The sequence below is a fragment of the Diospyros lotus genome, chromosome 4 (assembly GCF_014633365.1).
Source record: "Diospyros lotus cultivar Yz01 chromosome 4, ASM1463336v1, whole genome shotgun sequence".
Lineage (NCBI taxonomy): Eukaryota > Viridiplantae > Streptophyta > Magnoliopsida > Ericales > Ebenaceae > Diospyros > Diospyros lotus.
The window spans coordinates 26,058,383-26,074,488 of NC_068341.1; the positions used below are offsets into that span (position 1 = coordinate 26,058,383).

Consider the following 16,106-nt stretch of genomic DNA (forward strand, 5'->3'; position numbering starts at 1 on the left):
AAGATGGAGAAAGGGATATATATAAATTAGTTAAAGCAAGAAAAAGAAAAACAAGGGATCTAAACCAAGTGAAATGCATAAAAGATGAAAACCAAAATGTATTAGTGAATGAGGGAGCGATTAAGGAGAGATGGAAAGAGCATTTCACAAAATTATTCAATGAAGATGGGGAAACAAGAATTAGGTTAGGACATCTTAGTAACTCCGAAGGGAATGTGAGCTATATATTTTATCGATGCATAAGTTCAAAAGAATAAGGTGTTAGAATTATTAGTATATATTATAATTATTATATGTGTGTTTTATTTGTAATTAGATTAAGCCTATAGGTTTAAAGCCCATTATGCTTATTATAAATAATAAGCTAAGAGAGGCTAGTCTCTTAGGTTTTTCTTTCCTAATTATTTTCTCACATGGTATTAGAGCCACCGGTGAGACAAAAACCCTAGCCATCGCTGTATATTTTTTTCAGCGACCGAAACCCTAGCCGTCAAACCCTAACAGCTAACCATCACTGCCCAATACTAGAACCCCATTGTTCGGCCACCATTGGATAACACCGCCACCACCATCGAGTTCGCCGCCCCTAGATTGGTCGACCACCAAAGACTCACCGCCGCTGGACCACCCACGCGCCGGCGAGTGACAGTGCGTCCGCCGGCCATTTTTTTCCTGGCTTCTCCAGATCTGATCGCCGGCGACCCCTCAAGCCACTTCTGATGTCGAAACCCTCGCCATGTCTGATTTCAGTGACGCCGTTTCTGCCCGTGCTCTTCTCGCTCAAGCACCTATTGCCCCTGCTGCCTCTCAATCCTTTACTGTCTCCAATCTTGGGACAATCAATTTTATCACTATCAAGTTGATAGGGTCTACCAATTATCTCTCATGGGCAGCCTCTGTTAAAATGTGGTTCAAAGGGCAAGGCCAAGCGGATCATCTTACCACAAAAGCTGAAAGTGTGCCAGAAGCGAATCAGGCTAGATGAGAACAAGTTGATGCCCAGTTATGTAGCCTCCTATGGCAGTCTATCGATCCTTTCATCATGCAGCTCTTTCGCCCCTTTGAAACTTGTGTTGATGTGTGGAAGGAAGCTGAAGAGTGTTATACAAACGATATCCAGCGTTTGTATACTGTGGTTTCTAATATCAAGAATCTCAAGCAGGAGTGGTCCATGGAATCTTATCTGGGGCAGGTTTGGGCTCTCATGCAAGAATTTGATGCTCTTCTTCCTCTCACTACAACATGCACCGAACAGATTGCTCAACGAGAGAAGTTTTTTATGGTTATTGCTCTCTCCAGTCTGAAACCAGAGTTTGACGCAATCAGGTATTAAATCTTGACCAGCTCTACTAGCCCAACCATGAAGGACTCTTTCAAAAGGTTGTTGAATATGACAGGTGCACATGGTATGTCATCTTCTTCTCATGTTGTTCCTCCAGCCGAATCTTCAGCTCCTGTGTCTCAGGCTTCCATCGTAGGAGGAAATAGAGGACGCAATAATAATCGCTCACGTGCAAAGTGTACCTTTTGTAAGAAACTAGGTCATCTTAAGGACAAATGCTGGAAGAAACATGGTCGGCCAACTGCTCCACCTGCATCATCTACCAGTGCAGCTCATGTATTTCAGAACGATCCTAGTCTTGCTCAATCTCCACCAGGTTCACAATTGGTACCTATGTCTGCAGCTGAGTATAATGCCTTCCTGAAGTTCCACGCCACCCAACCGTCTCATCCTGGTAATCCCATTGCTTGTGTTGCTCAAGGCTCATCTGTTAATCCTTGGATTATAGATTCTAGCGCCACTGACCATATGTGTGGTAATAAACTTCTTTTCTCCTCACTTACCTATTCTGATACCTTACCTATTGTTACCCTGACTGATGGCACCAAAACTGCAATTAAAGGAATCTGCCAAATCACACCCACCTTGTCTTTCTCATTAAATTCTATTTTATATGTTCTTGGTAGTCCTTTTAATTTGATTTCAATTAGCCAACTTACCAAGACCCTTAACTGTTCTGTTATATTTACTCCTATCTCTGTTTGTGTTCAGGACCAGGGTACGGGGCGGACGATTGGCGACATGAGTCCCAGGGTCACTATCATCTTGTTGTGCCTAGTTCGCCGATAGCTTGCACTAGTGTCGCTTCCCCAGATCTTCTCCATTATCGTCTCAGTCATCCCAACTTCTCAAAACTGAAGAAATTAGTTCCTAGTTTGTCATTATTGTCCATGTTTAATTGTGAGTTGTGTCAGCGTGGTAAACACGCTCGTCATTCTTTTTCTCATCGGGTTAATAATAGGGTTGAGGCTCCATTTTCCCTTGTGCACTTTGATGTATGGGGGCCCAGTCGCATCAATTCTTGTAACATCCCGCATCGAGCTATAGGAAGGATCGGAACAACTTACCCTGATAAGCCTACGCGAACTTCCCAGTGAGTCACCCATCCTTGAACTTTCCCAGCTCAAGCATGCTTAACCCGAGGATGTTAATTAAGTAGAAGGAAAACAGAATATATGGAATGTAAATTTAGTAAGAATGCAAGAGTGGAGGATGTTATAATAAAATTGGAAGACCTAATCATACAAAGAAAAGACCATTTTCGATATTTGGGATCAGTAATTCAAAAAGATGGAGAAATTCACGAGGATGTCACAGATAGAATTAAGGTAGGTTGACTAAAATGGAGAAATGCATCGAGGGTGTTATGTGATAGTAAAATTCCATTAAAACTGAAAGAAAAATTCTATAAAATAACTATAAGACCAATTTTGTTGTATAACTCATAATGTGTCAAATACCAGCACGAGCAAAAGACGAGCATATCGGAGATGAGGATGCTAAGATGGATGTGCGGCCATACAAGAAAAGATAAAATTAGAAATGAAGTTATTCGTAATAAGGTAGGAGTAGCGCCAATCGAGGAGAAGATGAGAGATACTAGACTAAAATGGTTTGGTTATGTGAGAAGAAGACCAATAGATGCTCCTATGAGGAGAGTTGATGAAATAAAATAATTAGTCAAAAAAAGAAGTAAAGGCAAACCCAAAGAAGATTTTGGGAGAGACATTAAAGTTTGATATGAAGTGTATGGGCCTAAATGAAGATATGACAAAAGACAAAAATACATGAAAGTCTAAAATTCATGTAGCCGACCCAATATAGTGGGATAAAGGCTGAATATGTTGTTTTATTTGTGCACACGAGATTGAAGAGTTCTCTCTAATGAGTCCTAGCTTTCAACATAGGTAGATAAGGAAGGAGGTCTTTGAAGGGGTTGGCTTCTAATGTAGCTAATTGTCTATGGACTTGATCCGTTAACAGATACACTTGAATAAGCACACCAAAAGTATCCTTTGATTGTATCCATTGTGTGGTGAACCAAGAAACAACATATTACATTGGTTGATTTTAGTTGGGGGTGTGCAATCAACCTTGAAAAAAAACTGAGAAACCGAATCAAACCAAACATTTCAGTCCAGTTCAGATTTTATATAAATCAGTTCAGTTTTAGTTCTTAATTTGCAAAAAACCGAGGTCCTCAGTTCAGTTTTGGTTCATAGTGCTGATAAAACCAAACTGAACCATAGTCTAAAAAACCAAACATAATGTCTGCAGCAACCTTGCATAATGTGGCTCGCCATCTACAAAACCAGAGAAGTACAGCTTGTCTTAGTTTGCAAATGGCATAAGCTTAAGTTAATCATGAAGTTGCATTTCTCTTTTTTCGGGTTAAAGCTGAAGCAATTTGATTGTCTTCGTCAAATTTCAGATATGCATTGTACTCGGTGTTGTTCTGATGGTTTTGCCGCCAATTGGAGGATTAAGGCAGAATAAGGCAAATTACACTCCAAGCAAAGGAGTATGAAATCTACTATTAAGCAGTGCATCAATTGAAATGCCATTAAGTGCTTGAGAAAAACACTTCAGCAGAGATGAAAAGATGATGATGATACTTATAATCACCATGACAAAATGCAAGTGTCAGATTTGTGAAGTAACAGATAGGATCACGGTAGAGTTTTGCTGGATAACATTCCAGAATCATTGAAGCCATCTTGATATTGATGCTATCCTCATTGAATAAATCACCATAAAAACCAAATCCAAGCAACAAAATCTTCTACTCTGTTAATTGCCCCCTTTTTGTAAAACCATCTTCGCAATGATTACCTTACATTTTCTCCAATTTCTAAATAGTGAATTACACTAATCATCAAGTAGAGTTTGCTCCTATTTATTCTTAAGAGTTTTGGGTGTTTCACTTATATATCAGACATACATACAAAAATGACCTCTGTTTTAATCATTTGCTGCTACTTTTCATGGCATAGTGTGAATATATTTGTCACTCTTGCTTTTGTTCTCTTGTCATTTTTCTTAGTTTTCACTTACTTCAATTGGTGAAATAGAAGTGAATTAGCATATTCCTGAAATTATGGTGATATAAAGGTTGATTTATGTTGGAAGCCTGAATTAAATCAGCAAGGATCATGATTTTGTATTTTCTAAATTTTGGTAAAAATCAGTCAACCAAGAAAAGGAACCCGTGCTTGGGTGTTTATATGTAGCTTCAGTTTGGTTTTAATATAAGCAATCTCAAAAACCGAGTGGTTTTCAAAAACAAAAAGAAACAATGACGTTTGCACACCTTGGTGAGGCAAGAAAATCACATCTTATGAGAGGTTGAAGCGGTGAGCCTAGGAAAACCACTTGTCGTAAAGGATTGAGGTGTGCCTTTGAAAACCTCTTAAAACCTATTGTTGGTTGATAGTGAAAATCTCTATTGGGAACTAGGAGAGTGGATGTAGACCTGGTTATAGACAGACCACCATAAAAATTGTTGCGTGTTCTTGTTATTCTTTCATTGCTTAACATCCAAGTCTTTCACATATAATTTTCTCACAAGATTAAAACAATGGAAGTTAGGTTCAATTTCTCTCAATAGCATATAAGAACTTACATTCATCACTTTATTTCAATACTTAATCTAAATAGTTTTTACAAAGAGCGTCTAAATTTTGAATAGCATCAACTAGTGCTTCAATTGATTGTTTTAAAGAAGAGACGTACATAAAGAAAGTTTATTTTCATTTGACTTCACACTTTATAGTCGTTCACACATTTTTTTCTTAAGTATTTTAAATCTAGCTTAATTCATTCCAAGTTTTTAAATTTCCCAATTCACCACCCCTCCCCTGTCCCTGTGAAATTCTTTATATCCTTTGCACTATTAGGGCATATGGACAACGCCTTGGACTTTTAAAGAGGCATTTCTACAATAAAATTAGAGCACAGTCATAAGACAAAACAGAATAAGGCGTCTTTATATCTGAAACCATTTTTCAAGAAGTGAGACATAATAAAAGTAACCACGTTATGTCTAGCATAATGTACAACAAAATAAACATTACCTTTCTTACATGGAATTTGAAATTACAAAACTATTAGCATGGACTACATAACAAGCCCTGCTACAGTAGGCATTTGATAGGAAAAAACTATTTGAATAATTTGTTTATAGTTTGCACAAGGAAAGTATGTTTTTTCCCCTATCAATAAATCATGTGCTATTTCATCAAGACTTCATCATGCAAGTACACACAACATGCAATCAAAAGTTAGCATAAAAACAAGGGCAGAGGACCCAATAAAGACCTGAATATCTTTAAGTGCCATGGTCACGCCACTCAACATTTCACATGTTATTCCACTGAACCTGCATAAATCAAACAATATGCTCAGTTACAAATTAAGATATATAATTGGAGGGTTTAAGGTTTAGAATACTAAAGCCTTGACTGCTTTGACCTATAGTGAGTCCAGTTCAGTTCCAAAGACTATCTATAAGGTCTTCAAACATGCTATGAAAATGAAAACTGGATCATATAACTGCACCATATAAAACATTTACTGAGGTTCTATGTCCACTCCCCCTATTTTGTGACCAAAGAGATCAAGTGCAATTCATCTGAAAGCTATGTCTATTGCAACAGAATTGAGTGGTGCATCTAAAGCACTAGTTATAGCAACTGTTAGCGGGGAGAACAAAAGCACTACTCCAACCGGAGAATTGCAAAACATCCAGACAACCTATAGACTAAATGGTAAGAACTATCTGAAGTGGTCTTAGCTGGTGCGTACATTCCTGAAAAGAAGAGGCAAGCTGAGCCATTTACTTGGTACTGGACCAAAAAAAGGGGACCCTACATTAGAAGCTTGGGATGAAGAAGATTCTATGGTAATGTCTTAATTATGGAATTCAATGCTTTCAGGGATAAGTGATACTATTATGTTCTTAAGTACAACTCAAGAAATTTGGGATGCAATCAAACAAACTTATTCTAAAGTTTGAGATGAAGCCCAAATTTATGAGATTAAAACAAAAATCTCAACAACAAAGCAAGGAAACCGATCAATTACAAAATACTCCAATCTCCTGCAAACTTTGTGGTAGGAAATGGATCACTACCAGTGTATCAAGATGATCTGTAGTGAGGATGCAGCTCTTCTAAAAAGATTTGTTGAAAAAGACAAGATTTATGAATTTCTTGCAGGTCTATACATTGAGTTTAATGAAGTGAGGGTACATATACTTGGGAAAGAGGGCTTGCCATCCTTAAATGAGACTCTAGCTATTGTTCGTGTTGAGGAAGGAAGGAGAGGAGTCATGCTTGAGACTCCTATAGTGGAAAATTCAGTATTATAACAAGAAGAATGCCCATACAACATTCCAATTCTGAACACCAAGGGGGTGAGGCTAAAAGAATACCGGATGGGTCTTAGTCAAACAAGGATCCATTGTGGTGTACATATTATAAGAAGCCTAGACATATTGTAGACAAATGCTGGAAGCTATATAGAAAACCACAATTTGAGAATAAAAGGACAGGCAAGCAGAAAAGGCAGGATGGGTCTTAGTCAAACAAGGATCCATTGTGGTGTACATATTATAAGAAGCCTAGACATATTGTAGACAAATGCTGGAAGCTATATAGAAAACCACAATTTGAGAATAAAAGGACAGGCAAGCAGAAAAGGCAGGAGCGGGCATATGTGGCAAACACTCAACAAGAGAAATGAATTCTTTAGAATTATTGACAACTGAGTTCAACAAGGAAGAAATTACCAAACTGAGACAATTAATTGGATCCCTAGAGAAACCAACTGGATCAGGTACCTGTATCCTAACTTTTTCAGGTATTTCTTCCTTCTCTCATGCACTAAATACCTCAAAAACTACTCTCTCAAGTACCTGGATCATTGATTTAGAGGCCACAGATCATATGACTTGTTCCTCCAAAAAATTTATTTCGTATATTCCTTGTCCTAGAAACAAAAAGATTACTATAACTGATGGTACAACGACTACGATGGCAAGTCAAGGAGATGTTTACATCAACGAATCTCCTACTTTAAAAAATGCCTTGCATGTACCTAAGTTGTTTACTAACCTTATTTCAATTCAAAAACTCACCACAGATTCTAATTATAGGGTGATTTTTCATACCTCTTATTGTGAAATTCAGGAACAAGACACGAGGAGTATGATTGGACATGCTAAAGAGAAAAAAAATCCATATTATCTTGAGGAACAAAGTGGACAGGAGAATAGGATAGCTAAGTTCTTTTCAATATCCTGTATGACTGAATCCTCATGGTCACGTAGAGAAAGAATTTGGGTACAACACCTACGTTTTGGTCATCCGTCTTTTAATGTTCTTAAGATCCTTTATTGTTCAAAGGATTAGGAGGAGAAGAATTTCAGTGTGACATGTGAACTTGCAAAACATAAGAGGACATCCTTTCCAATTAATATGAAAATGAGCTCTCTTCCATTTGCTCTTATACATAGTGACATCTAGGGTCCATCTCCTATTCCTAACATAATTGGAGCTCGATAGTTTGTGTCATTTATTGATGATTGCACTCATTTCACCTAGATTTATCTTTTAAAGAACAAATTTAAAGTGAGTTCTATATTTCCTATTTTCTATAATATGGTAAGAACTCAATTCAATGTTGAGATCAAACGAATCCGATCTAATAATGGTAAGGACTATTTCAATCAGTTCCTTACTTCCTATTTCCAAGCAGGAGGCATAATCCATGAGTCGTCTTGTGTGAATACCCCACAGCAAAATGGGGGAAATATTGCGAGAAGTAAGAAGTAGAATGTTGTGTCAAGATCAAGTGCAAAGGCCGAATTCAGGTCAATGGCCCTTGGGATTTGTGAGTTGCTATGGATAAAAATAATCCTAGAAGATTTGAAAGTCAAGTGGAAGGCCCTTATGAAGCTATATTGTGATAATAAGTCAGCTATTAATATTGCACACAATCCGGTGCAACATGATCACACTAAACATGTGGAAGTTGACAAGAATTTTATAAAAGAAAATGCTTGAAAGTGGTCTAATTTGTATACTATTTGTGCCTGCAGGAAGTCAGCTTGCAAACTTACTAAAGGTCTTCCGAGAACACATTTTCAAAGGATAACATGCAAGCTGGGGATGGAGGATATACATTCACCAACTTGAGGGGGAGTGTCGAGAAATAAGGAGTAATTTTTCAGTTTATCAGATTTATGAATTATTGTTTTTTTCCTATAGTTGTTGGTTGTGTTTTCAGTTAGTTTTATCTGATAGTGGGCTGAGTTATGGTCCTTAACTTGTGTTTGTTTCAGATTAGATGGTTAGATAGTGGTTTCTTATTTTAAGAAAGTGGGTAGTTCATCTCCAAAACTGTATATACATTGAGTCTACTTTCCTTGCCTAAATCCTAGCATGTTTATCTTTCTTTCCCTATCGTATATTTCCTAACATATTGGGATATAATCTTCCAATCTCTAGCATATATTGCAAGGGAAATATTCTGTTCAATACAAGAGAAGAATTATTTCTTTCTTCACATACAAAAAGTAAACAACTGCTTACATTTTCACCTTGAACTAACCCTAAATGAAAGCTCCCAATACAAAGATTACAGCTTTATTACAACTGTGCATTTGACTTTAGCTACAAGTTCCAGCATGATAGATTCTATACACACTTGAAAACCATAATGACACACTAATAGGATTTTGGAATGGCTAATGGCTTTACCATTCATAGGTTGTCTGCAAAAGCTTGCCACTATATAACCCTAGAGCTCTCTGACTTCACATCTTCTTTAGTTTGACTAAATAACAAGCAGCAGCTAAAATAGAAAGAATGTCAACTTCTCTCTACCATTTGATCTCACTAAAAAATACCAAAGCAATGTACACACACAAGAAATTTCCTATTGGCAAGAAAAAAAAAATCCAGATATAGAAATTTAGCTGGCAGTATGTTACTAAATGTTATTTAAAAGAATATCACTTCTCAGTACTTCAATATAATGAAAGAATGGCTGTAAGCTATATCACTTCATGGTCAAAATTGACATATAGTCCCCCAAATAAAGGGAACAAAAGAAAAAAAAAAAAATCAGTATCAATTTTAGACATCTATTAAGCATCTACAGAAAGCAGCACAAAGATGTACCTTGTGTTGTAATCAATGATAGGATTCGATGGTTTAACCAATTTATCTAACACTACCTGTGAGAAGAGAACAGGATTAGCCCATGTACAGGAATATATTAAAGAGTAAGAAAGAGGCCCAACAACATTAACAATGCAGCAAGTACATTGTAAAAAGTTCACCACATGGAAAAAACACAATCACAGAATAAGCTTCACATCATCAGCCCCTACATGAAAGATAGGGTATCAATATCATCCATGGTGATGACAAAGATAATGCTGGTTGCGGTGGCAGCTGCTGAGATAAAGACAAGAAGATAGTAATAACTTAACATAAACATAGAAATATTTGCAACATGCTGGGAGAATAGAGGTTATGAAACTTACAAGAGATACAGTAAAAAAATGACCAGGTCATGGCATTAGAGACAACATAAGATGAAAACAGAACCAGGGGAATGAAGACAAGCATAATATGTCCAATATAAATGTACAATTGATACCAATTCATATAAAACTGCAAACAATTAGACTAAAAGAATAGAGAAAAGGAAAAAGCAAAGCTACTGGGAAAATTAACTTTGGCTTACCTCTCCTTTGATATTGACCAGCGTTACTCTTGTGAGCTCAAAACCCTCTTTTGTTATGCACTAAAACCGTGGGCAAAGAAAAAGGAAAAAAAATAACAATTATAATACTGATTATGATGATAATGATAACAATAATAATAAATGAAGAAGAAGCAGAATGACACATCACAATTAAGTATATCATAGTCAGAAAGTGGAATTTTTCTTTTTTGGTTAGATAATCAGTCAGGAAGTAGGTCTATAGATTATCTTTCAGCCAAGATGGCTTAATCCTGCACTCATGTCCATTAGAGTATTACCTATTTCGGAAATATGGGAGAGCATTTGGTAATGGAACAGGGATCTCATATGTAAACAAAAACAGATTAAAGATGTAGGTCACACTTCCTGATATTATTTGTCAACTCCTGATATACGATGCAGAATACGCATACCCCTGAGGCATTTTTCAGCAAAAGAAAAGCCTAATTAAATTCTGATGTTCACTTAAGATGAAAGGACCTGACTTAAGATACCAGTCCAGCACCAATCATGTTCACTTTGTTATGGTATTTACCATATGATTAAATGATTCACCAAAGCAAAAGCAAGAAGCTGAACATAGCTTTGGGGAACCTAAGGAAATTATTGATTAGAAACACCCATCCATATCCAAGGCATGAAAAAAATCTCTCCCTGTTGAACAGATGACAACAACAAATAATTTTGAACTTCAAATGCATGCCAGTCTGGTTTCACTTTGAGAAGGACAACCAGCTTAGAAAGAACATAAGTTGGTGAGATTGCACTTGAAACATTAAATTTGAAGAATAAAATCCAAGGGCCAAAAAAGAGGAAGAAAATTTTCCACACTTAATGAGGGAATAAGTAGTTAATGTTTGCCACCAAAATGCCAGAGTCAGCAACATATCTGGTGCCAGAAAAGGAGAAAAATTCTTGCTAGACTTGTGCACTTTGGGTTCCATCACAAAAAGGAGTGAGTCCAAAAATTGAAGGGTGGCCATGTGGCCTCCTCCCAAAGCCCATACAATGGCCAAGGATTGAGGATTCAATGGAATGACAGGAAAGAAAGATGATGAATATTTAGGTGTACAATTAGAATTAGACAAAAAGCAAGTATGCAGTGTCACTACACGATTACTCCCACAAGTAGGCGTGCAACACTTAGCATCAAACCAAGCCTCCTTGGTGTTAAGTAAGCCTTCCCCTTCAAGCCTTCAAACCCTATGTTGAGTTATATGGTTATATTTATATAGTACACCTAGAGTTAATCTTATGTTAAAGCCCGTGGCCCATGGTCCGTTGTATTTTGTATATATATAGGTGTATAGTCTATGAGTTTAATGAATGGTATATACATATTAACAGCTAGGGTTTTCTTCCTAAGCTTCACATGGTATCAGAGCTAAAATACAAACCCTAACTGCCGTCGCCATCACCGACGACCACCGTCGGTTGCGTCGCCACCGACTGCTGCAACCTGTAGTGCCACTATAGTAGCAGCCCACTGCGTTCTCGCCGCTCGCACTACTGGTCTGCAACGGTTCTTCATTGTCCGGCCACCGATCATGCCCACAGTCGCCGCCGTTGCATTCCCCGACCTCCGATCTGTTGACCCCCGGAGGCCCATCGTCGTTGCCGCCGCCACGCGCCGCCTCTCTCGCACTGTTCATAGAAACGTTTTTGCTCCGATCTCTCTCTCCAGTGCTTCGATCGCAACGCCGTCTTCACCATTAGACTCGCCTCCCTTAGTCCATCTCAGTCCCGATGGTTTCGTCGCCATCCGCTGCCATTCGCCACCGCCGGTCACCGGCATCCGCCGTCTGTCGTCGCTCCAGCGTGCCTCCACACTTCATTCTCTGTGCTAAATCATCCAGCCTTTCTTTTTGGCTTATTTAACCCCTTTTGGTTCAGATCTGTTGATTTTGTAGGGCTCCCTTTTGTCCAACATGGCTGGTACAAGTAAATCTGGCTCCTTCTCTGGTATTCTGTCTCCCTCTTCGGCCATTGCTATTGAGAAGTTGATGGGCAATTCCAATTATATCTCTTAGTCTAAGGCAGTTGAACTATGGTGTATGGCTCAAGGTTTATAGGATCATCTAACTACCAAGGTCGAGAATGTGACCATAGATAAAACTGAGTGGCAGAGAGCTGATGCTCTGCTTTGAGTCTCCTATGAAAGTCAATTGATCCTTCTCTTCATCCGATCTATACTAACTAAACCACGTGTTGTGAATTGTGGGCTCAGGCCAAGGCGCTATACACTAATGACATTCAACGCTTGTATTCAGTGTTGTCTAATCTGCTCAGTTTACAACAGCAGGGTCTAACTCTTCCTGATTTTCTTGGTCGGATGACCTCTATTAAAGCTGAATTTAACTCCTTGTTACCTGCTGGTAAGACTGCTGCAGAGGATTTACCTTAGTGGGATAAGTTCTTCATGGTGTGTACTCTTGCTGCCATTGGTCCTGAGTTTGCTCCTGTTCGTGATCAGATTCTTGCTAGTCCTACTGTACCTACCATGGATGAAGTGTATTCTCGTCTTCTTCAGATTTCATCTATTCCTACAGTGCCTCCCTCTTCTACAGGTGATCATTCAGTTATGCCTTCACAAGTTAAAAGTAGTGGCAAACAGGGAAGAGATCGTGGTAATTGGGGCAAACACCCCAAGTATAACTACTGTCACAAGTGGGGGCATACTAAGGAACAATGTTATAAGTTGCATGGCCGCTCTCCTCATGTTAATGTTGCTCATGCTGATGGTTCTCGATCTGAATCCTTTGATGGTCATCAAGCTGCATTACATATTGCTTCCAATCCAGTCTTTCATGAGAGGACCAAACATATCGAGATGGATTGTCACTTTATCCGAGAGAAGATTTTATCTGGCTGTAGTACCATAGATTTTGTCTTCACTAAGTCTATTAGGGGTCCTCGAATTGAGTATATTTGTAGCAAGCTTAGTGCATATGATATATATGCTCCAGCTTGAGGGGGAGTGTTAAGTTATATGGTTATATTTATATAGTACACCAAGGGTTAATATTATGTTAGAGCCCGTGGTCCATGGCCCGTTGTATTTTCTATATATATAGGTGTATAGTCTATGAGTTTAATGAATGGTATATACATATTAACAGCTAGGGTTTTCTTCCTAAGCTTCACACCCTACAAGCTAGCTACTTTAGAGAGAGAGAGAGAGAGAGATTTTAGAGAGAGAAGCTTTGGAAATGTTTTTCTTTGATAGAAATGGAGTGAATACAAAATGAGGGGGGGTGGAGGTATATATAGCTATCCACCTACATTCTAGGACCTTCCATCATTAATGCATCTCTTCAACTACTACATTTATAAGGAACAATCTCGAACATAGTAGAAGACAAAAGAACTAGAAGATAAAAGGACTATTAGAATATAAAAGGATAGGTCTGGAACATTCTGGAATCCGCTGGAATAATCTCAGCCATGCAGATGCCACATCATCGCGCTGTCAACAAGTCACTATTGTGTGTTGCCCGCATGGAATTAACCAAAAAGTCAGCATGTAACAATAGGCTTCGGTTAAATTATCTTCAGATTCATTTTAGCTCAGAATCAAGATTTACCGGTCAAAAACTCAATCAGAAACACAAAGAAACAAGTCTTCATCAGGTAAGGCAATCTCTGAAAAAGTGGAAAAAATTGTGGTGGCTGTAGATAGAGAAGTTCTCCTTCTGGTATCTTATCCCTTCTGTACAAATTTCACCTCCTTAAGGCCTCCTCTCCGTTTCATATACTTTTTTTTCTTATAAAAAAAGTATCTTTTTTCAACAAATGGTGTAAAAAATGGGAAAAAAATATTGAACAGTAAATTTCTATCATTGTAAGCTTCTTCTTTTTTTATGGAAGTGTTGATTGATATCTGAAGCCATACCATCTCACAGTCAAGTGCCAATATCTCATGGGGAGGGTTTCCAGATGGAGAAGGAAGAGTTGACAGAAAACCTGCATTTAGAACACTTGAGATAAGGATCTCTACATAATGACTGAACAGCACGAGGAAGAAACATGCACAGATTAAAAGAAGATGCATTGTGATGACAATACAGGCATAGGAATTAAAAAAGAAATCAAACAGAGATTCCTGTCAACCTGGTTGATCATGAATATATCCATTTTCTTCAAGTTGCTTTGCTGTAAGCGTGTAGTATGTAATAGGAAATGGAATATCTTTCATAACATCAATAAGTGATGAAGTCTCTGACTTGGAAATAAACGCACCTGCATTACAGGAACAATAACAACTTATTACTTGCATGAAAAAAAGTTAAAATATCATGATATACATGCAAGATGCCAATTGAATTGCTATCTCTCTAATAATTTAAAGACAATCTGTAATGCGTATAATCAAAAAAAGGAGACATATTTGCATCTGCGCTAGACCTCACTGTGATTTTGAAGAGATTACCGAGGTTTCCTATAGTCTAAATAAACCTTTCTTTTTCTATGATATTGTCTCTTGACTGTAATAATCTTTCTTCACACATTTGTCTTAGTGTTGCAAGCTATGCAAAGAACCTCCTTGCTAAGGGCACTATATTTAGAATCTATATCAGCCGCATATAACACGTAAATACTCATAAATGACATGTAAAAAGAGTCTGTATCGTGAATGGTACATAGGCTAAAAGAGTCTCAACCAACAATGAATCTGGCTGTCATGTTCCTAGGGTTTGAATAGGAAAATTGGATGGAATCAGGAAGATAGAATCAGAACAGAGCTAATTGGAGGGAGAATTAGACTGAAAAAGAGGGAGATAATGTCAGGACCTCGTGTCCTGGTGGTGGAATCTCTCCTTAGGAGAGATGAATTAGGTTGGAGAAAGGTAGGGAGAACAAAGGATTCAGAGGGAGAGAAATCGAAGAGAGGAAGTGAGTCTGATTCTGTTATGGAAATTCGTTGATACTTTCTCATTCAATTGGGAGGCTTTTACAGTTCCTCCTTATCGCCAATCTAGGCTGTTACAACTCTTACAGCTCTAACAGAAGCTAACAACTATAGCTACCGCTAACAGTTTTTTTAACCGCCTATTAACAGCCTCTAACCACTAACTGGTATCAACTCTACACATCGAAAGACCAATTTACCCTTGATTTATTATCGGGTCCTGACAATTACCCCCCCTGTTGAGAACTTTCTTGTCCTCAAGAAAGGGAAAGAAGCCTGGCTGGCTGCGGAAAATGTTGTAGTAGATCAGGGCGATATTCCCAGGTGTTGTTGTCCGAATGGAGATGTGTCCATTGAACCAGCACCTGCATAAGAGGAGCCCCTTGCTTATAAATCACCCGCTTATCCAATATTAAGGCCAGTTCAGCCGGAGGAGGGGCTTCTGAAATAAGATCCGGCAGAGTAGAGGAAACCGGCTGCAACCCCACTGACTTCTTGGGCAAAGAGACATGGAACACCAGATGGATGTGGGACGAGGCCGGTAGCTGCAGCTTATAAGTAACAGTCCCAAACTTTGCCATGATTGGAAAAGGTCCAAAAAACTTAGGGCTGAGCTTGGATACTTGACCGTGAGTAAGAGCACGTTGATATGAATGTCATAGCTTCAAGTAAACCATATCCCCTACCGAAAACTCCCATACACTACACCTGCGGTCAGCAAATTGCTTCATCCTGTGCTGGGCCATAGCCAACTCCCTTCACAGGACCTGCAACACTTCCTGTTGCTGCTGTAAGTAATCATCAACAGCAGCCAACGAGGAAGACGGCAGTGTGGCCAGAAGGTGGGGAGGCTGATAGCCATATAGGGCCTGAAAAGGAGACATCCGAATAGAACTATGATAGCAGGAATTGTACCACCATTGTGTAAGGGGAAGCCACTTGTGCCAGGCCTTGGGCTGAGCCACACAAAGACAACACAGATAGGCTTTTAGACATTGGTTAACCCACTCCATTTGGCCATCTGTTTCCGGATGGTAGGCTGTGGACGTGTGCAAACGAACTCCCAATGACTTGAATAGG

General features: G+C 38.6%; 1 protein-coding gene across 2 annotated transcripts in view; it reads right to left on the reverse strand.

The window, feature by feature from the left end:
• The window catches only part of LOC127799351 (small RNA degrading nuclease 5), a 63,308-nt gene that overhangs the window by 16,510 nt on the left and 30,692 nt on the right, over positions 1-16,106 (reverse strand). For both annotated transcript variants that reach the window (XM_052333306.1, XM_052333305.1), the window contains exons 6-10: positions 14,228-14,356; positions 14,010-14,080; positions 10,097-10,156; positions 9,526-9,581; positions 5,660-5,720 (exon numbers count right to left, since the gene is read on the reverse strand). In XM_052333306.1, coding sequence (XP_052189266.1) covers positions 5,660-5,720; positions 9,526-9,581; positions 10,097-10,156; positions 14,010-14,080; positions 14,228-14,356 — 377 coding nt within the window. The remainder of the gene's footprint in view (positions 1-5,659; positions 5,721-9,525; positions 9,582-10,096; positions 10,157-14,009; positions 14,081-14,227; positions 14,357-16,106) is intronic.